Here is a 23750-nt window from a genome sequence, read left to right as displayed (position 1 = left end):
TTTGATAGCAAAGGATACCAACATTTTGTTAATAAGTGGCTGGTTTATTAATAACTTAGTGCAAGTGTTAAAGATTATGTTCTCTCTGGGCAAAGTTGCCAATATCTTATTAGCAGTTGTGCACACTCTCCACCAGTGTGTAAATTCATTTTGCACCTATGCTCAGACAAGAGCTCTTTCGGGTATTGGTAGATCTCTCGAGGGGGTTGGTGCAGGTTTCTCGGAGGCTTGGATTTTCCTTTGGAAGCTCCCCTGTTTTGTTCTGCTGGACTGGTGCTTGGGTTGGGTCTGTGTGTACTTGCAAGCACATGTCAGTCCCTGACTGGAGATTAAGATGGGAAAGATCTTTTTATGGTTTTTGGACCAATGACAAGAAGCATGTTTCAGTCACTTTCTGGGGGTTGGCTTTCTCATATCTTCTGCATGGGTATATTTTTTCTATACTTAATAAATCAGGGATGATGATAAGGAATTCATCATGAATGAGGTGATTATAAGTTGAGAAAGGGTCTGAAGCTCAGAGGTGTGTGGATGCTATCGCTCAAATATACACTAATTTACATATCTCAGCCCTGCAGAAGCCAGTTATTGCTCTGTTTGTGTATTTATCTTACCCTTCAGTGTTCACAGAAAAATCCCCGTGTTTCAAATCCAAAACAGCAACCAGGAACCAACCAAATTTTGCAGCTTCTATCAGTGGCTCTTTCTCTGTTAAATTTAAACCTTCGGATGGGAAATAATTTATCCCCAGAGCTCTTCGAAACAGTGTAAAACAACTCCCACTCATTAGGGTGCGTTTGCTGGCCAAAGACAGCTGCTCTGAAAATAAGAGACTCAGTGTGGAGATAAAGACACTAATTAGTATGTTGATGTTTAAAAATCTTTCCTTACATTTATTTGAAAGGTTATATACGTAGATGGTAAAAATTAAATATTGTTAAAGGCTGTATAGTAAGATGTAATTCTTCCTCCCAGGAAGTAACCATTATTAATCAGTTTCTTTCGATTCTTCCCATATATTCTCTAATCTGATGTCATTTTTGGTCAATGTACTTAAGCTCCTTCCAATCTACGAAGTGATCTTACTCTGCCTCAGCGTAAGAAAGTTCAAGAGATGGGGTGACATAAAAACTAGACATCATTACACCTGACCAGGACCAGCTACATAATTTGTGGGGCCCAGTGCAAAGTAAAATTACAAGGCCTATATATATATATATATATAATTTTTAAAAATTTATTTATTTTTGGCTGTGTCAGGTCTTTGTTGCTGCATGTGGGCTTCCTCTAGCCGCGGGCGAGTGGAGTAGCGGGGGCTACTCTTCGTTGCGGTGCGCGGGCTTCTCATTGCTGTGACTTTTGTGGCAGAGCACAGGCTCTAGGCGTGCGGGCTTCAGTAGTTGTGGCACATTGGCTCAGTAGTTGTGGCATGTTGGCTCAGTAGTTGTGGCTCGCGGACTGTAGAGCGCAGGCTCAGTAGTTGTGGTGCACGGGCTTAGTTGCTCACCAGCATGTGGGATCTTCCCGGACCAGGGCTCGACCCCATGTCCCCTGCATTGGCAGGCAGATTCTTAACCACTGTGCCACCGGGGAAGTCCTGAGGCCTATATTAAGTGGAGCGTTAAGCCAGGTACGGGGCCCTTCTAAACACACAGCCCTGTTTGACTGCACAGTTGGCATGCCCGTGAAGTCTCCTGCCCGACCCTGCTCTCAGCTTGCTGCACATTCACCCTGCCAGGCCTGCATCCAAAGCTAATATAAAGAGTCTGAGGCTCCCTGCCATCTGTGACTTAGATTTGTTGGCTGGAGCCTGGCTTCTTCAGGAAGGAATAGTGGGTTAAATGGAAAGTTGGAAACATCAGAGTGACCCAAAAACTCATAACTGTCTGGATTACAGCTAATTATCTCTTTTCCTGGTGGAGCATTTGGTGGGAGAAGGAAGAATCAGAACAGTGTAATTATGGGTGGTTTAATGTAGGGGTATAAGAATCAATGATTTGGTTAAATGGAGAAGGGGTTTGGTGAGTAGGGAACTAAAAGTAAATAACCAATGGGCATTTGGGTCTATACCAGAGGCCTGAGGATAGATCCTCAAAGGGGATGAGAGGAGTGGGGTCATGACCCACGCCAGTGGCTTGGCATGATGGAAACTCTCCCCAGCAGGTTTGGTGTTGAGTGTTTCCAGTCCTGGGGCAGGTGGGAACAAACAGCTTAACACTTACAGAGTGTTAAATTATTTTCATTAAATATTAACACATTTAATCTTCATAACAGTCCTAAGAGGTAGGCAATAGTAATAATCCCATTTAACAGACAGAAACTGAGGCATAAGGAGGTTAAGTCACTCACAACCCAAGCTCACACTGTTAGTAGGTTGCAGGGCTGGGAATCCAACCTTGCTGGTGTATTACCCTAGAGCTGTCTGCTCCCAGAGTTTTCAAAAGTACTTTACTGTTTGGGGGAACATTCTTTTCATTTGTTGAAAATATAATTGATAAAATCAGTTGTCATTTATCTAGTGCCCAGGATAGGCCAGACACTGTGCCAGGTACTTTCACACATATCAATACCATTTCTAATGCTTGTAAGCCAAATACCATTTTACAGTTGAGGAAACAGGCCCAGAGACGTGGCCTGACCCAGCCCCCTCAGCAGGGAGGACCAGTCAGGATTCAGTGCAGGTGTGACAGCTTCCTCAACCTACATTCTTTCTCTCATCACCAGGCTGCCTTTGTGTTCACCTATGTATCTTGAACACTTCTACTTGTTTAGAGTGTTTTAAACTTTGTCGTTTTGGGGTGGTCACACTGATTTTTTTCTTCCTCATAATACAGCGAAGGCAAATGAAGAACTTCATCTGTGCTCCTGCTGACGTCTTTTATGCTGCTGTTTATGTTTGGGACTAACAAACATATTAATCTCACTGCCTGTTGAGGAGAAACAAGAAACTTCTCAGGGTCTTCTTTCTTTCTCCCTTCCTTCCTTCCTTCCTTCCTCCCTCCCTCCCTTCTTTCTTCCTTTATTTCTTTCCTCCTTTCTTTCTTTCTTTCCTTCTTTCCTTCCTTCCTTCCTTCTTTCTTTCTTTCTTTCTTTCTTTCTTTCTTTCTTTCTTTCTTTCTTTCTTTCTTTCTTTCTTCCTTTCTTTCTTTCTTCCTTCCTTCCTTCCTTCCTTTCTTTCTTTCTTTGTTCCTTTTCTTTCTTTCTTTTTCTTTCTTTCTTTCTCTCTTTCTCTTTTTTTATCCCAGCAATTTTCTACTGTCCTGTTGAGTGGGAAAGAATTCAACAAATAAGTCACATTGGTGTGATTAATCCTGCTGTCTCTATCCGGGTGTTCAAGATTTGGGAGGTGGAACATTCCAGTGGACAACGTGAGTAGAACACGGAACAGTTCAGAAAGGAAAAGACAAAGTCTTGGCAGGAGTTTATGATGCTGTGCTAGTGGGCGAGATAATTTGAAAGTCTTGCTTTTCATCCTCCCCCACCCCCCCCCCGTGCTATCCAAATTTTCTTGAAAATAAGATTCAGATGCTTTGTTTACTTATTTTCTTGGCAATTTGTGTTGTCAAGAGAACAAGAGCTGTTTGCCTAGAATAGGTTTTTCTGGTGTTCTTGGAGGAGAAAAACTCAAAAAGCAAAGCCAATTTTTATTTTCATATCTCTAAGAAGAAAACGGTTCCCTTGAATGGGACGACTTCTATCTTAAGAGGGGCTGAATGTCAGTGAAAGGCAATTGTGGTTTCTCTGCTTTGTTCCAATTCACTTTAATAAGAAAGGCACATAATTGATGGGGTTTTTAGCTCTGTGCAAAGTATATTAATAGTTAGCACCTTTGAGTGCTTAAGTGCCAGCACTGAAGTATTATCTTTTTTTTGAGGTAAAATTGTTATGTAACATTATATGTTTCGGGTGTACAGCATTATGATTTGACGTCTGTGTGCATCCCACGGTAATCATCACCAAAAGTCTAGTCACCGTTCATCACCATACACTTGGTCCCCTTTACTCATTTCCTTCACCGCCAGTCCCCTTCCCCTCTGGTAACCACCAGTGTGTTCTCTGTGTCTAAGAGTTTTGTTTTGTTTTTCTGTTTTTTAGATATATATGAGTGAAATCATATTGTTTCTGTCTTTCACCCTCTGATTTATTTCACTTAACATAATACCTTCATAATACCTTCCAACCACATTGTTGCAAATGCAAGATTTCATTCTTTTTATGGCCAACTAGTATTCCATTGTGTATAAATATATCTTCTTTATCCATTTATCCATCAATGGACCCTACACACAGTATTGTATTTAACCTCAAGCCGAGCCTGTGAGCTAGGTTTTTATCCTCATTTGACAGCTGATGAACCCAAAGACACTCATCCAAGGCTTACAGACCTGGTAACTAGCGAAGCTGGGATTTCAGTTAGGTCTGACTCCAAAGTCACTGCTTTCTACCGCAGTGTTGAAGGTAAACAAATGTTTCAGTGTGGTATCTATCTGTATTCCGGGAATGAATAACTCTATTGGCAAGTCAATGCAGGAGTGAAAAGTAAAGACTAAAGAAGACACGGTGGCTGAGCATCAAATAAGTGGAAGAGTCCTTGCTGTAGGAGCTCAGAGAGGGGAGAGGTCAAGGAGGGCCTAGTCACAGCATTTCAGGAAATTCTTCCAGACAGAAGTGGGTCTGGGGCTTGAGTTTGGATTTGAATGGACACTTTCTTAACCTTTCTCACATAACTGGCTTCTTTACATAGCTGTATGTATCAACATATCTAAGTGTCTGCCTGTGTTAGCTACAGTGTTCTAATAAAACAGGCAATTTAGTAACAATGTAAACATATAGAATTGCACATTTTAATAAGCAACAGGAAATGATCAGGATCTATTTTGGTTTCTTTAAAGCAGGGGTTGCCAGACTTTTGCCCAGGGGCTGAGTCTGGCATGCCACCTATTTTTATGTGGCCCACTAGCTAACAATGGTTTATACATTTTTAAATGGTTGAAGAAAAATCAAAATAATATTTTGTGACATGTGAGAAATACATGAAGTTCAACTTTCAGTGTCTGTAAATATTTACTGGAACACAGCCGTGCCCATTCACTTATTTTTGTCTGTGGCTGCTAGAATGGCAGAGTTGAGTAGTTGCAACAGAGACAGTATGGCTTGCAAAGCCTAAAATTGTTACTATCTGGCCCTTTACAGAAAAAGTTAGCCGACCCCTGTCACAGAGTCAGACCTGTTCAAAATGCTCCCCATCAGCCACAATAAATATATTTTTTGGAGAAAATAGAAAAATATAGAAAAATACAGAACTCTGCATCTGCTAGTCAGAATTGACTGTTGTTAATTAACCTTGTGCCATTTGCTTCAAATCCATTTACCAGTAAAAGGCATAAAACTTTACAACATTCCTTATGCTCCCCATCTCTATTCTTCCTTGTCTCTGTGGCAGACTGTCATTTGCACTCATCCCCTCTGACTTTTAAAGCCGTTGTATGGAAGCTTTGGTCTGTGAACAGTATAGACTGTATTCTGCAACCTACTCTTTTACTCAGCACCTTGTTTTGGGCTCTCCCCATGTCTGTACAAACAGATATGATGCATTCACTTAAACTATTGCGTCATATCCCATCAAATGGCTATAACACGTTTCATTGATCCATTCCCCTGATGAACATTTAAGACAGTTGTTCCCAGGTTTTTACTATTACCAACACATGCTTCCATGTTGAAAAACATCGGAAGGGGCGGTCATCTTAGCGGAACACTCTGAATTGCTTGTGAGCGCCCCTGCAGCATGAAAGGGACTTTGAACCTTTAATTAATTTGGCCCTTGACTCAGGACTGAGCTTTGCAACCACCCAAGGACTGCGGCGTCAGGCAGCCCTTGTGAGGTCTTCTTTCGCCCCTCCTCCGAGTGCTGTTACCCAGCTGGGACACTAAACACACTCTAAGGGCTCCAGCAAAGTAGGGCGGCAAAGGGGTAGAACGTTTGGGAAGAATAGGATGTATGTCACAAAAAGCATCTAAGTAGTCTTCAGGAAAGCCAGAACTTCATTGGGTTTCCCGTAGTTTGGTACATCCGGGTGGAGGGGGCGCTGGGAAAGGAACACAGTTCCCAGCCTTTAGGGCGAGCCCCGAACAGCGGTCTCTGGGGAGGCAGGTGCGGAAGAGGGTTTCCGCGAATGGGTGGTGACCCAAAATCCAGGCCGCATCCACCGCCGGGCGCCTGGTGCAGGGGCAGCAGCCAGGAGAAAGGAGCTGAGCCTCGAGGCGGGGCCCCGGGTGACTCGCAGGCTTGGGAGGGGCAGCAGCCGGGAGACGGGAGCCGGGCCTCGAGGCGGGGCTACGGGTGACTCGCAGGCTTGGGGAACTTCCCGCAGCTCAGACGCCGCCCTGCAGTCCCTGCATTTGACTAAACAAAGCGAGCGCAGCTGGCGCGTCCGGCCTGCCCGAGGGTGCCCCGGCCGCTGTGGGGAGAACCGGGGCAGGTGACGCCGCGGGCGGGGGCAAAGTTACAGCGCAGCCTCCCGCGCTTCTGCGCCCCAGCAAGGTCTCTGTCCTCCTCGCGGGTCCGCTACCTCTTCCGACCCCGCTCCCGTTCCGGCCTCACTTCCCCCCGCTCAGCCTCCTCCCCTTTCTTCTCCCTTCCCTCTGCCGCGCCGCTACTTTCGTCTCCGCCGCTCCCGCCTCCCTCCCCTCCCCGGCGCGGGGCCGAGCCCTCGGGGGCGCGCGGCGGGCGCGGGCGGCTCCGTGCCGAGGTTCCCAGCGGCAGCAGCCAATCTTTGCGCAGCCCGCGGCAGCGTCGCGCCCGAGCCCGAACCCCGCGGTTCCTCCCGCCCCCGCCCCCCGCGCGCCCGCCGGGGCCGCGGAGAGGAGCGCGCGGCCGTGCCGAGCCCAGCAGAGCTGAGCCGGGGGCGCAGAGCGCGGGAGGCGGCGGTGGCGGCGGCGTGGAGCCCAGGTGAGCTGGCGGGAGCTGGGCCGCGGGCAGGGGACGCAGCCGCTGCAGACCCGGAGCCCTCGCCCTCTCAGGGTGCGGAACCACGGCCAGGATTGCAGACAAAGCCCTGAGGCCGGCTCCAGGTTCCCAACACCTAGGGGACCCCACGTGCGCCGCCCCACGCCCTGCCACGTGGGGACGCGGCCCCCGGCGCCCCTTCCCCCGCGTCCTCGGGGCACCGGGGTCCTGGGGGTGGCCCCCTCGACTGGGCCGCGCCCGGCCCGGGGTGGCAGGGTCGGTCCCGGAGTTTGGAACCATTGTTACCGGGGGCCGGGGCAGTCAAGGATCTTGGAGGCGGCCTAGGCCCACCCCCTCGCGTTTGACAGGTGGGGAAAGCTAGGGCGCGCAGGCGAGGAGAGGGCAAACGGACTTTGCGCACCCCCGTCCCCGCTCCCCTCTTGTCTTGGAGGCACACCTGGCCCGTGGTGGGTTGGACACCTGGCGGCAGGACCCTAGACCAGCAGCTGTGGGACCGGGGTCCCTTAGCCTCGCCTCAGTCGGCCCTCTGCCCCCGCCCCCTTCTCTCAGCCGGAACCTCACTGGCTTGGTCCTTTTGACCTAAATTCACCTCGGGGCCGCTGCCTACTGTGAACGCGGAGAGCTGCCTTCACCGGCACCCTCCGCCTGACTCTTGGGCTCGTGGGGATGCTGGGCTCGGCCCCGCTCAGCGTTGGGTCTTGGTGCCTGGGGTGCCACACGTTCCAGCCTTGAGCTTTTCCTGGCTTCCCCACCCCCTGCACTGACCAGTTTGGGAAGCGGGGTGTTTTCACAGCTCTGCCAGCGGCCCTGCTTCTCTCACTTGGCGCTGAAGAGATTGCACCGAAGCCCCTCCTATCTCCCCGCGAAGGTTGGGGCAGAGGGATGGTGCTTGGGGGGCGGGGATCTCAGTGCCATCAGTAAGAGGGGCACGCTGGCCTGGGGTGAGGCAACTTTTACCTTCCTCAGTCTGGAAGTCCCACAGTCCTGGAGACAGAAACTTCTTGTGCCTTAGAGCTTTGCTGTCATTTACCACTCCCCCTCCCCTGGCTCTGCCCCCAGGAGAGAGAGTAAGATAGCTCTGTCCGGAAAGACTCCCTTGTTCCTAGGGGGAGGCAGGGGCAGCAACAAGGGTAGGCCTTTGGGGGAGATAGCCCTCCCCCCCCACAAACCACCTCACAAAAGCATACACTTTAAGAATAAACAGTGTGCATGCTATGCAAAATGCAGCTTCATGGTGGGTCCTGTAACTTCTTTTCAGATTGCTGGTCTGAAACTCTTCCTGTATAGAAAGCAGCCATTTGTAGGGAAAGCACACAATGTGTTTTTGTAATAAAAAGTAATAGCCATCATTTGATGGGCCCCTAACTTGGATAATAATAATAATGTTCATAACTAACATTTATTGAGTTCTGTGTGTTAGATATTGTGCTATGTGTTGCAGGCATTATCCCATTTACTGCCTACCAAAGTCCTGTGACGCAGAGATTTTTATCTCCATTGGAGAAATGAGGAAATTGAGGCTAAAAACAATCCTGCCATATTGCTAGGAGTTAGCCCATTTTATAGAAGGACTCAGAGAGGTTAAATTACTTGTCCAGGATCACACAGCCAACCCAGGCATGTCAGGTCTTAAAGCCTTTGCAGTTTACCACCTGTTTTAGAGCAGAGGCCTTTGCAAGGCTGCCCTCAGTTCCTGGGGAGCCCACAAATGTTTGCTAAAACAACCTAAGGAGCCATGGTGGTGTGGCTGATCAACGTGGGCTTGTGTTTGTTTCCAGGTTGTTAGTGGGCTGGTAGACAAATATATTCACTAATAACTATGCAGTAGTTCTCATCGGTGGTGGTTCCACCTTCCTGGTGAGCGTTTGGAGAAGTGTGGGGCGAATTTCGATTGTCAAAATGATGCTGAGCACTCCTGACTTTTGCTAGGCGGGAGCTGGGGATGGCACATATCCTGCAAGCAGGCCAGATTCACAGCAGGCGTGAAGAATTACCCTGCCCTGGATGCCAGCAGTGCTCCTGTTGAGAAATACCAGGAGGAATAAGCGCTGTGGGAGTGAGGAAGCAAAGGGCAGTGGGGGTTCTGGAGAAATCCTTTGTGCCAGGTGTGAATCCAGGAGGCTTCCTGAAGGAGGTATCGTTTGTACTGAATTTTGAAGGATGGGCTGAAAAGTGGAGATTGGATGGGAGTAGGAGGGGAAGGGACTAGGATGGGATGACCTAGCAGAGGGAACTTTCTGGAGTGACCCGGAATGCCCTCCTTGAGAACTGCATCCAAGATGGGCTGGTGGGTGGGGAAGCACCTCTCTCAGGAGGAAGGGATGGGCGGGAGGGCCAGGCCAAGCCCGTTTTCAAGGCTTTTGGGCTCAGATTTTAAAGTAGGCCGCAGAATCACCCTTACCTCATCATGAGCCCGTTTTATGGAAGGGCTTGGAGAAGCTAAATAGCTCGTTCAGGATCACTTGTGACCTCCGCAACATGCCTTCTTCTGGTGGTTGTGGGAAGCATATGGTTCCCATTTCCTTTCCTGATCCCGGGGATTTCGGGCAAATGCTATTTCAGTTTTTCCTTCTGGTCAGAGGGCCTTGTTTTGCTATTTTTTGCAGATGTTTTGCTTTCCCAGTAGCTCCTCCTCTTTGGACTGGGTTAGAGAGCCCAGATGTGGGGTTCACTGGCTCCATGGTGCTGCAGTGGCCTTCAGCCTCACTTCTGTGCCTTCTTTCCTGGAAGACTGAGGAAATTGCATTTCCCTTTTGGAAGTGACTTTTCTTCTTTCAGGCTGTGCTTGTTACAACTTTACTGACCTGTTAGCAACATGTGACCTTTTGTGTCTGGCTTTCATTGAGCATGATATTTTCAAGGTTCACCCATGTTGTAGAATATATCAGTGCTTCCTTTCTATGACCGGATAATATTCCCATGTATGGATATACCACATTTTGCTTATCCATTCATCTTTTGATGGACATTTGGGTTGTTTCTGCCATAAGAGCTTCTTAAGGCCACTTTGACCATTCCTTTGTCTCCACAGCCCCCAACTAATAAACCTCTGGGCACAAAACACTGTGTTGTCACTGAATTTGCAGGGGGAGGGTGATGGAAGGAAGGTTCTCCAAAATCAATTGGAGACGAGCTTCCTGGAACAAGGTTTCCGAGACTCCCTTAACGCCGCTCCCACCTGCTCCTCCACGAGAATCCTAGCTTCCGTCTTAGCCCATCGCCTCCCAGATCACTTCACAGGTATTACCAGTGTGATTTTCAGGGAGAGCCTGGATTTCATTCAGTTTCATTCTTTTCTGTCATGATTTGTTAAATGTGGGTCCCATGTGATTTTATTGGTATATATTTTGTGAGACCTTTTTCCAGGTTAGTAAATCCATAAAGTGGAGAGGACCTCACCAGACAGTTGGTGCTTGAACCCTGTGGCCAGGCATGGAGTCAACTCAGTCTCCTGATAGCTTTGCCAGGAATGCCCTCCAAGGATGTGGAAATGGAGCAGCGTGAAAACTGAACTAGGAGGAAGTCTAGAAAATTCCAGCCCCTCAACCGCTCCCATGTGATGGCTGGGAAAAGTGGAGGGCAGAGAGGAAGGGAGAACGTGGTCTTTTTAAAGAGAGCATCGTCTATGAGCCATGTTGTGTGCTGGGCAATTTTTTTTTTTTTTTTTTTTTTTGCGGTACGCGGGCCTCTCACTGCTGCGGCCTCTCCCACTGCGGAGCACAGGCTCCGGACGCGCAGGCTCAGCGGCCATGGCTCACGGGCCCAGCCGCTCCGCGGCATGTGGGATCTTCCCGGACCGGGGCACGAACCCGCGTCCCCTGCATCGGCAGGCGGACTCCCATCCACTGTGCCACCAGGGAAGCCCACGTGCTGGGCACTTTTATAGAAGATTGACTCTACAGCTGCCCTTTAGGTAGGTTGCTGCAGCTTCATTTTACAGCTGAGAAAATCAAGGCCCAAGTCCCCTGAGATCTGTCTAGTTTCCTGACATACCTTCTAATCCTGAGCTCTCATGTCTCCCTCGGCCTCCTTATGATGCCAAACGATGCCCATTTTCTCATGGAGTGGAATCCACATTCTCCAGGAGGTTATGGTGTGGAAATAATTTCCAAATGCTTGTGCTCTCAGGAAAATAAGATTTTGAATGATTATTTTTTCTTTCTTCCCTGATTGGATCCCTTCCCCGATAAAACCAAAAAGAGGGGCATATTTAAAAGGAGGTGAGCGCTGTTAGACTTCATAGGGAAGACCTCTGGCTCTGGCATTCCCTGCTGGGGCAGCTAGTGACCAAAATGGTGAAGGAACTATTTTAGCTGTCAGTGTTTTCAGTTTCAGTCATGGGCGTAGTGTTGCTGCTGAATTTCCCCCCTCAATTATGAACCATTTTAAGGATAGACAAAAAACCCAAAGTTTTGTTTTGTTTTTGACTGGCTCATGGTTTTGGCCGGCTGGAAGGAGAACCAGGAGGTGATGGAAACGGGACAGAGCAGGCCGCTGGCTCTGGAACCCTGATGATCTTTCATTGAACCCACACTTTTGGGAGGGGCTGGTGACAAGCCGTGCCCTGGGAACCGAGGAACACTGGGACTTGGTCCTTGTCCCTTAGGAGCTCCTGGGTGAGGGGTCTGGAACTGTTGGGGATCGCTTTGGAAAAGATGAACAATTCTAGCATTTTTCCCTTTTGAAAAGGAGAGAAAGAACATTGGAAGAGTCTGTTGTGCCCTTACCCTCACCCCATCCTGAAAGCTGCTGAGCAACTATTTTTATATTGTCCCTTTTTATCCCTTTGGCTTCTGTAAATAGTTGAGAGATGGCGGTTGCAGAGATAAAAATGCTAATTCCAACCTGGAGAGGAGCGACTGATGGCCCCCCAAGGAAATGGGGGGAGAGGCCAAGGTCTTGCCCCTCTGCTTGGGCATGAGGTAGGAAGTGAGTGGGAGTGGGTGGGGAAGGGACATTGTGGGAGGTGGCTGAGATAAGCCTCTGCTGGAGAAGTTTAAATGGGGAACCAGTGGTTTGGGTGGTGGGCAGGGTGTGGAGGAAAGGACACCTCCCTTATGGGTTTCTAAAGCTACTTTGGAATTTTGCCGTTAAGGCCTCTGGCAGAAAGAGATTTTATTTAGATTCTTCCCAGACAGTTCTCCTGCCCTCTGGGTACAGGTGTCTAGGACAGGGTTGGACCCCGAGAGCCAGCTCCCAGCCCCTCTTTGGCCCTTCCTGGGGTTGCTTTGTGCTGGAGGCTGGGGAGGGAACAGCTAGATTTAGCATCACCTCCAAACAGCAGGGAAGAAGGAGAAGGGCTGTGAGTGGGCGAGGCCCGGATGCCTGTGGATTCCCAGCCAGCCCCCTCCCTCTGATTTGTCAAGCTACAGAATGTTGGAGTCAAAGTCTTTTTCTTTTCATTAAAAATTGAAATTTCAGTTGTTTCCCAGCCTCTTCCTTAGGTTCAGTGAAAGACTGGGATGGATTCAGTAGGAGAAGAGGAAGGAAGTATGATGGTCCCCACCTCCCTTTTCTAAATACCCCCAACACCCACACCCACACTCACCCATTCACACTTACTAGCTCTTCAAGGCAGGGGCCTCCTGTGCATACCTGGCTTTAGGTACCGGGTGTGTGATGCGGGCCGCTTCTCCGTGATACTTCATGATTGACCCAACAGTAGCTGCCTAGGAACTCTTAAGGCAGTGGAGCTTCTTGCTCCGCCAGCATCCAGGGCCGAAGGGGACACTGCAGGGGTCAGGGGTCATGCCCTGGCCTAGCCTAGAACCTGCTGGGCTGCCCGGGAGAGGTCATCTCACCTCCTTGGGTCTCAGCCACTCCTTCTGGAGCCCTAGTGCGTTGATTATGAAAGCTGTGAGAGTGTGTGCAAAATTCTTCTGACACAAATAAGCAAGGATGCGAAATTATATGCACACTTTGCTTTTAATTTTGTAGAAAGTGGTGCATATGGATAAGAATTAGAAGGGAAGATGAAAAGAGTTAAGTTGGCAGGTTGTGATTAGAAACAAAAATTTTATTTTAATATAAATTAAAGCCAATTGAGGGGCTTGAATTTGATAGCCGTTGAAGTGCTTTCTTGGCAACAGCTTCTGTTTAGGGAGCATTTGCTGTGTGCAGGGGCCTGTGTGGTAGGTGAGGTAGGTATTGTTATCCTCAAGGTCACCAGCTAAGGAGAAGGGCTGTACCCCTGATCACGATGTGCCCACCTTTCTAGGAGCCTTTGATTTCACACCTGTGCCCTCCCAAACTGCTGTGTGATTTGGGGCAAGTCCCTCAGACTCTCTGTGCCTCAGTTTCCTCATTGGTGAGATCATGATAATAGTAACTAACTCATAAGTTTATTGTGATGGTTAAATGAGGTGATACATGCAAGGTGCTTAGAATAGCGCCTGGCACTTGGCCAGCAATAAAGAAGACTAGTCACCACTGTTACTATCTACAACTACTATGGCTGCCACTGTAGTGATGTGATTCTTGTGTTAAAAGTACTAGTCAGTTTCTTCCCTTCATTTCATCCTATTCTTAAGCCCTTTCCTTCCCTGTTTTTGATTTTTTTCCTTTAAAATTAAAAAAAAGAAAGAAATTAAAAATGAGTTTGGAAGTTCTTGTTTCTGCCAAACCATCAAGGTGAAGGCTGTCAGGGGAGTTGCAGCTGCCTGACAGTTTCGCCTGGTTGGGAGCCTTAAGGTGTAGGCAACTTATCATCTGGCAGGGAGCTTAGTGGAAAAGCTTTTCTGTCAGTCAGCTCTGTGTCATCTGTCCGTTAGGACCTTTGATTGTAAATGACAGAAAACCAACTGCAAACTAACTTAAGCAAACATGGGAAATTATTGGCTCATGTAGTTTAAAAACTCCTGGGGTAGGTGGGCTTCAGGCATGGCTGGATCGAGGTGCCCATGCAGTGTCTCCAGTTTTAGTTCTTTTCTATCTGTTGGCTCTCTTCTCTCTCTGTCAACTTCATTCTAAGGCAGGGTTCTCCCAAGCTCCTGGTAACTCTAGAAGTACATCTTCATTGCTCTGTGTGCCACAGAAAGAGACATTCTTAATGCTTCCACAAAATCCTAGAATAAAACTTAGTAGACTGACTTGGGTCACACATCTACTCTTTTTTTAATAAATTTGTTTATTTTTGGCTGCGTTGGGTCTTTGTTGCTGCATGCGGGCTTTTCTCTGGTTGTGGCGAGGGAGGGTTACTCTTCGTTGCCATGCGCAAGCTTCTCATTGCGGTGGCTTCTCTTATTGCAGAGCACTGGCTCTAGGCGTGTGGGCTTCAGTAGTTGTGGCTCGCAGGCTCTAGAGTGTAGACTCAGTAGTTGTGGTGCACAGGCTTAGTTGCTCCGCGGCATGTAGGATCTTCCCAGGCTAGGGCTCGAACCCGTGTCCCCTGCACTGGCAGGCAGATTCTTAACCACTGCGCCACCAGGGAAGCCCCACACATCTACTCTTGAAACAATCACTTGACCAGGGCAATCAATGCCCAGTTAACCAGACTTGAGTCATAGTGGAACCCCTGAAGTTGATGGCACGGACAGCTCCATGGAGTCACCTTTCACACAGAAGGATGGGTTCCAGACATAAATCAGGCTGCTGTTATCAGACTAAAGGAACATAGAGTCTAGTCCAGCTAAAGAAAGCATCTGACCTTCTGAGTGGCCTTGGGATGAATGAAATAAACAATGACCTCTAGCCAATATTTACTGAGTGCTGGCAGTGTTCTAGAAAGTTCTAGGTCCTGGAGTCCAGCAGTAAACAAAAAGGCAAAGGCACGGCTCTCACAAGTTAAGTCCAATCGATGTCTCTGTGCCCATGCACGTCTTTCCTGAATGCTGTAGGACACTGAGCCTTCACACTCTCCCCTCTCACACAGGTTGGAGCCAGAGGAATGGGCTAGATATTCCCCTTTGTTAGAGATTTTGGCTCAGCCTGGACTTCATTCCGGATACAACATGTGGACATTGCAAGACTGTACCTGTAATTTTTAGCCCCTTTCTGAAAAACTCAGACCAGTTTTAGCTCTACTTGGAACCACTGCATAACTTTGGACAAATTAGTAAACCTGGGCTTCCCTGGTGGCGCAGTGGTTGGGAGTCCGCCTGCCGATACAGGGGACACGGGCTCGTGCCCCAGTCCGGGAGGATCCCACGTGCCGCGGAGCGGCTGGGACCATGGGCCCATGGGCCCGTGAGCCCGTGAGCCATGGCCACTAAGCCTGCGCGTCTGGAGCCTGTGCTCCGCAATGGGAGAGGCCACAACAGTGAGAAGCCCACGTACTGCAAAAAAAAAAAAAAAAAAAAAAAATTAGTAAACCTTTCTGACCCTTCATTTTCTTATTGGTGAAATGAAATTGTTGGAACAGGTGACCACTGATATTATAGCACTAATATCCAGTGCATCTCAAAGTAGGGCCTGTAGGGGTGAGATAGGTCATGAGAGGTAGAAAAGGGAAGGACATGTAATAGGACACTCAGCCTGTCCTTGGCGTTGGGGAGATGAGGGGAAGCAGTGAGGACTGTGGCACGCCGGCGAGCATATCTCCTGTCCAAAGCTTCAGGGAGTTGTTACCAGGAGTGAATACAGGTCCAGTGCTAACAGTGTCCAGTTCTTCAAGAGACTCTGGAAATTTTGATTTTTATCTGAACTCTCCTGGCTCTGAAATGTTGGCATCTCATTCAAATAGTTTTAAATACAGTGTAGGCCAAGCAAAATACATCGGTGGCCAGATGTCACGCGATAGGGACTGTTTGCTCCAGGGACTGTGATGGGATGGGGTCTGTGCACGCTAAAGCCAGCACTGTCAGAGTTCCCCGGTGGCCCAGTGGTTAGGACTTGGTGCTCTCACTGCCGAGGGACTGGGTTCAATCCCTGGTTGGGGAACTAAGATCCTGCAAGCCGGGCTTCCCTGGTGGCGCAGTGGTTGAGAGTCCGCCTGCCGATGCAGGGGACACGGGTTCGTGCCCCGGTCTGGGAGGATCCCACATGCCGCGGAGCGGCTGGGCCCGTGAGCCATGGCCGCTGAGCCTGCGCGTCCGGAGCCTGTCCTCCGCGACGGGAGAGGCCACAACAGTGAGAGGCCCGCGTAACGCATAAAAAAAAAAAAAAAAAAAAAAAAAAAAAAAGATCCTGCAAGCCTTGCAGTGTGGCACAGACAGATAGATAGATAAAATAAAGCCAGCACTATCCCTCGTGCCCTCTGCCAAGGAAGGGCCCTTGTCTCTGGGGAGACAATCAGTTTCAGTGCCTCTAAACTAAAGAATATGCAAGGAAAGACAGTTGTAAGAGTCTGTGTCACTGAATTTGATACGACTGCTTATTTGGGCCAAGGCCCCGCATCTGGAATATTCCAGCTGGTGTCAAGCCTCAGCACTGCATCGGCTGTACAACTGAGCCTCCCAGGTCTCCCACTTAAGTATTGGGAAACACCCTCTGAATCCGTGGCCCCTGGGGCAGCAGGCTTCTGTGGTTGGGAGGGGAGCTGTGTTAGTTTGCTAGGATTGCCTGGACAAAGTACCGCTAACTGGGCAGCTTAAACCACAGAAATGTATTATCTCACAGTTCTGGAGGCCAGAAGTCTGAGACCAAGGTGTTGGTAGGGTCGGTTCCTTCCAGGGGTCATGAAGGAGAATCTGGTCCGTGTCTGTCTCCTGGCGTCTGATGGCTGCTGACAATCTGGCGTTCCTTGGCTTGTAGGTGCAGGACCCCAACCTCTGCCTTCACGTTCTCATGGTGTTCTCCCTGTGTGCAGGTCTGTCCAGGTTTCCCCCTTTTTATAAGGACACCAGTCATATTGCATTAGGACTCCAGCATATCTTTTTTGGAGGCCACAATTCCACAACCCATAACAGGTGCCGAGTGGGGTCCCTATGGCTTTGCCTGGGACACCCCTCCTGCTCTCATCAGCTTCCTACAAAGAAAGCTCTTGTGCTCTGGCCCCTCCAGCATGCCCATCCACCCTCACCCCCTTCCCAACCTCGTTCAATCCCAGGAGTCTTCTTTCTGTTCTCTCCGCTCTCCCACCTCTTTCCTGCTGCGAGGCCTTCTCAGAATGTGTTTCCTCCTCCTGGAGCAAGTTCCCGCCCCCTTAGCACCTACTCACCCTGTAGGTCTCAGCCTAAATATAATTTCCCCAAGTGAGGCCTTCCTTGACTCACCCCCTCCCATTCAGATCTCCCCTGGGTCCCTGTGTTGTTCTTTTTTATCTCATCCTGGTTTTCTCCTCCAGTTTGTGCTTATAGAGTCACTTGTGCCCCTACTTTTCAGAAATCACATCTGTTTTGTTTATCTGGCACATAGTAGGTCCCCAGTAATAACTTGTGGAAAGAAGAAATGGGTGAGTGGGTTTCCTTTAGCACCTCCCCGGGCCTCAGTTTCCCCAGGTGAGAGAAGATGTGGCTGGCCAAGCCTGTTATCCCAGGGAGGACATTGTCCCTGGCCTTGGCAGGATCCTCACAGCTATTTTGGGCCTCTTTGTTGTCCCGTGTTGCCCGGGACCTCAGGGGACCATGCAAAGGGTGTATCATGGGTCAAGGCATGTCACGGGCCCACTCACTGGCTACTTGCTGTGCTGCAGCTCCCGTGGTGGTGGCGGCTCGGCATCTGGTCAGCAGGCGCAGGTTGGAAAATGCCCCCAGGATACGGGAACGTGTTTCCTGGAGGCTGCTGGCACTTGGCTTCCTGGCAGAGGAATGAGCGCTCCTTCGTTCTGGCCTGGAGCCGGGTTTATCTGCTCCAGGAAGGGTCTGGTCCTCCATGGAGCTGCCTGTGAGAGGGGAGGGAGGGGAGCTCAGGGCTGCCAGCCAAGGGGAGGCTTCAGGGCCTGGGGAAGGAACCACATATTGGGGCAGGAGGCTCGGGGAGGGGGCTTTTGGAATTTCATCAAACCTCGGCCCCCCCAAAACTGAATGCTTAGCTGTCCCTCCCTCTCAGAGGGCCTGTGAGGATTAAATGACCCAGGCAGAGCTGTTCCAATGTTTGGTGAAGAAATGCTCAGTTGGATGTTAGCTGTTATAATGCAAACCATTGTCTTTTTGTATGATTTTTCTTCTCCTGGGAGTGTTGGTGGCTTTCAACAGATCCTTAAAAGGTGTGTGACCTCATACGATCTGTGACCTCAGAAACGGTCAGATTCTGGCTTGGACTCTGTGGGGTCAGTGGTGCTGATTGGCCAAGTCCTTACCTGCCAGGCCTGCTGCAGACCAGTGAGGGGCCTCCAGGTGGCCTCGAGGCACTGAGGTCTGTGTCCCTTGGGGCTCTTTCCTGAGACCTGAACACACCTATCCCTCCAGCACAGGGGCCCACACCTCTGCCTCAGAGCCAGCCGGTGCATTTTTTCTCTCCTTTCTCCTCCAGGCCTCAAGGGCCAAGGCACGGAGCCAGACGCCAGCTCGTCAAGGAGACTGATTAAATGCAGCTTTGCCGGGGGTGGATGGCTTGGTGTCCTTGGCCTGGAGTGGCGATCGATAAGCAATTGTTTTTCTGTTGGCAAGAAGAAAAATTCTCCATTAACTGTCTCAGGTGCTGCCAGACTAGTTTTCTTTTCAGGAACTCTGCAGCCATGTCAGAGGTGGCTCTGGGAGGGAGGACGGGCCAGTGGAGGGGAGGCAGGCCCACGCTCCCAGGGCTACAGAACACACACAGGAGGAGGAACATTCTGGAGCATAGCCTGGCAGGTAGTAGGCATTCAGGAAGTATTTGTTGAAAGAAGAGCTTTTTGAGCACTTAACCATGCATCAGACATGAATACTGAGTTCTTAGTTCAGTTAGTCCTCATGACTCTTGGGTGAGTGCCCATTTTATAGAAGAGAAAACTGAGGCTGCGGCCCCAGGCAGTCGAACTTCAGGGACCCTGCTTTTCCCCTCCTGGGAAATAAGGATTATAAAAAGGATATGTAAAGGAACGGCAGCTGAGACTGTGGAGAACATTGAACTTGGGTTGTATTCTTTCACGGACGAGGAAGCCAAGACAGGGACACATTTAATGATTTCTTTCTCAGATACAGTCAGAGTGGGATAAGGGATTAGGAGATAGAGCCAACTGCTCGCTCCCTCTGCCTCGTGCCCCGGAGGTAGCACTTGGGCCTGAACATCCTAACTCCCATTGTGGTTATGGTTACTTTCCTTTAAAAATTCATTTCTGAATAGTTACTCTTTGCACACTTACTTTTACAAAAATAAAAGTGAATACAGTGAAAGTTAAGTCCCTCTCACCCTGCCTCCCCCCCACTTCTGCAAACCAGTTGTCTTCTCTTGAGGCCACTCTTATCATTTTCTTGTGTATCTTTCCAGGAATATGCTCTGCATGTGATTATGTACGCATGTATGGCCCTTTTCCCCCTATGCCAACAGCAGTATCCGAATGCCTTGGTTTTTTCCATGTAACAGTGTGTCTTGGAGCTAATTCACATTAGGATGTACAGAGTCACCTCTTTTAAAATAAATGCATGATTTTCTCCTGGGCTACGTGTACCTCATTTTATTTACTCAGTCCCCTGTGGATAGTCATTTCAAACCACACTACCAAAATAATTTTGTACGTATATCATTTTTTTATGTGTGAGATTGTCTTTAAGGTAAATACTCCCAGGTGCAGAATTGGTAAGTCAAAGGTATGTGCATTTGGAATTTTGTTAGATATTGGTGAATTTCCCTTCATAAAGGTGATACTAATTCATACTGCTCATAGCCTCATCAAAATACTGCTGTTATTATATTTTTTGTCTTTGCCAATCCGATAGTTGGAAAAAAGATATTTCATTGTAGCTTTATTATTATTATTTTGGTAAAATATACATAACATAAAACTTACGATTTTAACCACTTTTCGATGTACAATTCAATGGCACTATTTACATATGGACTGTTGTGCAGCCATCACCACTGTCCATTTCCAGAACTTTTTCATCACCCCAAATAGAAACTCTGTACCCCTTAAGCAATGACTCGCTGCTCCCCTCTCCCCCGGTCTCTTCTGGTAACCTTTATTCTAAACTTTCTGGCTCTATGAATTTGCCTGTTCTATAAGTGAAGCCATACAGTATTTGTCCTTTAATATTTGGCGTGTTTCACTTCGCATGTTTTCAAGGCTCATCCATGTTGTAGCATGTGTCAGAACTTTATTCCTTTTTATAGCTGAATAGTGTTCTGTTGTATAAATAGACCACATTCTGTGTATCTATTCTTCCATTGATGGAAACTTGGGACATTTCAACCTTTTGGCTATTGTGAATAATGCTGCTGTGAACATGGGTGTATAAGTATCTGTTTGAATCCCTGCTTTCAGTTCTTTTGGGGATATATATATATATATATATATACACACACCTAGAAGAGGAATTGCTGAGTCAAATGATAATTCTACATTTAACTTTTTGAGGAGCCACCAAACCATTTCGTTGTAGTTTGAATTTGCACTTCTCTTACTATAACTGAGGCTGAGCATCTTGTCACATGACTGGGTACTTTGTTATTCCTTTACACTGTACTCTGTGTTCAAAAATTGTGCCATGTCCGGGCTGGCATGCTGCTGTTAGTTCCTTAGTGCCTTTCCCATTGATCTTTCCCTGCTCCACAAGGGACCCCATCTGCCCACGTCATGGTCCAGATTGCATACATAGAAGCTATTCCGTAAATACTTATTGCAGGACTGTCGCAAGAGGGCGGGTAGCATTTCTCTGCCCCTCAACCAAGCCCTCCAGGAAGCACTGGCTTTCTGCTCCCATCTTTACTTTCCTCTGTATCCCCCCACTGCCACCCAGTGTCTTAAAGAGATATCATTTTACTCATTCATAAAATCTCTCTACTCAGCTCGCACTGTTTTCCTGGCACCTTTGTGACGTGGGTGATCAGCACAGAGCTGCCACTGTCTGCATCTGTGGATATACTCCCTGAATTCCAGTGGTACCTGTGACATTTGTCCAGCAGAATTTGTCAAACATACAAACCAAAGGTTAATATTCTGTCCCAGAGACAGAAGGAATTGACAGTCTAAGGGAGTGTGTCAATCTTTTTTTTTAAATCACATAACATAAAATTAACTATTTAAAAATGTACAAATCAGTGGCATTTAGTCCATTCACAGTGTTGTGCAACCACTGTCTCTATCTAGTTCCAGAATATTTTCATCACTCCAAAAGGAGACCCCATACCTATTGACAGTCATTCCCCTTTTCCCCCAACACCTCCCCAGCCCTAGGCAACCACTAATCTACTTTCTGTCTGTATGCATTTGCCTATTTAAAAAATTTCATACAGGGAAATTCCCTGGCTGTCCAGTGGTTAGGACTCTGCGCTTCCACTGCAGGGGGCACGGGTTCGATCCCTTGTTGGGGAACTAAGATCCTGCAAGCCACGTGACATGGCCAAAAAAAAAAATTTCATATAAATAGGATTATACACATGTGCCCTTTTGTGTCTGGCATCTTTCACTTAGCATCGTGTTTTTGAGGTTCATGCAGTTTGTAGCCTGTGTCGGTTCTTCATTCCTTTCTAGTCATATTCCATTGTGTGGACAGACCACATTTTGCTTATCCATTCATCTGTCCGTGGACATGTAGGTTGTTTTTTCCCTTTTGGCTGTTGTGTATACCTAGGAACGGAATTGCTCAGTCATATGGTAATTCTCTGTTTAATTTGTTGAGGAACCGCCAAGCTGTTTGATGTTAACTTTTTTTAATCTCATATTTGCCTTACATCTTGCAAGTACTAGCTGGGGGCTGAACTAGGGAAACATTAGATAATAGATATGTCGAGCCTAGCTCCTCAGACGACACAGACTTCCCTGGCTCACACACACTCTGCTGGTGTGACCCCTGACCCCCACTCCTCAGTTGAGAATCATTGGCCACGCCAGGCCAGGGGACTGGACTCCTGTGCTCATGGTCTTTGCATTTGGAGACCTGGACAAATCCCTCTCCCTCTCTTGAACCTCAGTTTCCCCATTTACAAAATGAGGGTATAATGGCAAACCAACAAGCTAGGGTGCTTGTGAAATTATCCTGAGGTGTGGAAGATATTTTATAAACTGTAAAGAGCTGTCTGAATCATTGCTATTGTGAAGTGATGCAGCCTAGAGGTCACCATGTGGAAGTGTTTCATTTGGCCTGCCCAGCATTTTAAAATATTTAAAATAATTGCTAATTAAAAAAAAAAAATCAAGAGATCTCACTTACCATCCTGGCTTTAGGGCTTCTCTTGAAAAAAAAAAAAAAAAGGGTTGGAGAGATAACCAGACAATTATAGGCCCCAGTCCCTGTTTAACAACAACTGGCTTGAGCTGGAAGTAGCTGCCACCTTTGTAGGAGGCATGGGTGCTCTATTTTGGGGTTTTCTCATACTTGGTTTCTACAGGAATTGAATTTGGGATTCTTGTTTGTGTGACAAGGGGCTTTTAAGATGAGGAAATGTGAAACAACAGGGTCCTACTGTATAGCACAGGGAACTATATTCAATATCCTGTGATAAATCATAATGGAAAAGAATATAAAACAGAATGTATACGTATGTATAACTGAATCACTTTGCTATACAACAGAAACTAACACAGAGTTGTAAATCAACTATACATCAATTTAAAAAAATGGATACGGTGAGGAAATGTGGAGTAAGCTCTTCTATATAGACGCAAAAGATTTCAGATCACACTGTGTTTTGCAAGATATTTTTTTCAAGGACGGCGACTCAAAGCAGGAATGAGGCACCAGTCTGGCCCAGCAGGAGAGACCCCCTTCCCTGCCCCTGCCGCACAGGATGGGGGCAGGTGACCCTTCCTCTCTCTGCAGGTGGCGCCGCTGCCGGATGGGAGTGCCCGGGCACGTGCGTGTCGCATGAGGTCGGCACATGCACCATGTCATCATGCGTCTCTAGCCAGCCCAGTAGCGACCGGGCCGCCCCCCAGGATGAGCTGGGGGGCGGGAGCGGCAACAGTAATAGCAGCGAAGGCCAGAAACCCTGTGAAGCCCTGCGGGGCCTCTCGTCCCTGAGCATCCATCTGGGCATGGAGTCCTTCATCGTGGTCACTGAGTGTGAGCCGGCCTGCGCTGTGGACAGCGGCCTGGCCCGGGACCGGCCCCTGGAGGCCCCTGGCGGAGAGGTCCCCCTCAACGTCTCCGGGTCCCAGGCCCGGCCCCACCTCTCCAGTCGCAAGCTCTCTCTGCAGGAGCGGTCCCTGCTGGATGCGAATGGGCGCTGCGTCTACCCGGCCCTGCCCCACTCGCCCGTGGGCTCTCCGCAGTCCTCGCCGCGGCTGCCCCGGAGGCCCACGGTGGAGTCGCACCACGTCTCCATCACCGGGTTGCAGGTATGTGAGCAGCGGCCCCTGGTGCCCTGCCCCGCGCCCGGAATGTCTCCGCGTTAGGTTGGGCTCCCCCAGAAGGATTCCAGCGCAACCAGTTGATTGGGGAGGTGACCCCAGGAAACCCAGGGAGACGTCAATAAAGGGTGCATGTTGGAGCCGGTTACCACTGTGGGCATCTGGGCCTCCACCTCTGGGCAGCCCTGGGAGACAGCGTAGGACACGAGCCCCAGAGTTATTCCACCTGGTGTAACAGGGCGGGCCTGTTACACCAACTGCTGGCAGTCCCTGAGTGTGGGCAGAGCATCTCGGGGACAGACAGAGCCTCTCACACAGAGATGCACGCGGTGGCAGTTGGAAGTTGTGCTGGGGACTCTGAAATGGGGATGGTGCGTCAGTGAGAGGCCTCGCACCCTGACAAACAGCACGGCCCCAGTTGCTGAGTGTTTGCCTTCCCAGGCACTGTCCTCAGCACTGCACCTGAACTTCTCA

At 48.7% G+C, this 23750-nt stretch overlaps 1 protein-coding gene across 4 annotated transcripts in view; it reads left to right on the top strand.

Annotated features, from left to right (window-relative positions):
• Positions 1–6389: 6389 nt before the first annotated feature.
• CAMKK2 (calcium/calmodulin dependent protein kinase kinase 2) overlaps positions 6390–23750 on the top strand; it is a 56061-nt gene continuing 38700 nt past the window's right edge. The window contains exons 1-2 of one of the 4 annotated variants that reach the window (XM_032602423.1): positions 6390–6544; positions 22747–23264. In XM_032602423.1, coding sequence (XP_032458314.1) covers positions 22812–23264 — 453 coding nt within the window. In that variant the 5' untranslated portion in view covers positions 6390–6544; positions 22747–22811. Of the gene's footprint in view, positions 6545–6592; positions 6953–22746; positions 23265–23750 lie in introns of those variants that run through there. The other 3 variants (XM_032602421.1, XM_032602420.1, XM_032602422.1) reach the window with 3 other exon arrangements.

The sequence above is a fragment of the Phocoena sinus genome, chromosome 14 (genome assembly GCF_008692025.1).
Source record: "Phocoena sinus isolate mPhoSin1 chromosome 14, mPhoSin1.pri, whole genome shotgun sequence".
Lineage (NCBI taxonomy): Eukaryota > Metazoa > Chordata > Mammalia > Artiodactyla > Phocoenidae > Phocoena > Phocoena sinus.
This window is presented reverse-complemented; position numbering and strand designations above follow the sequence as displayed.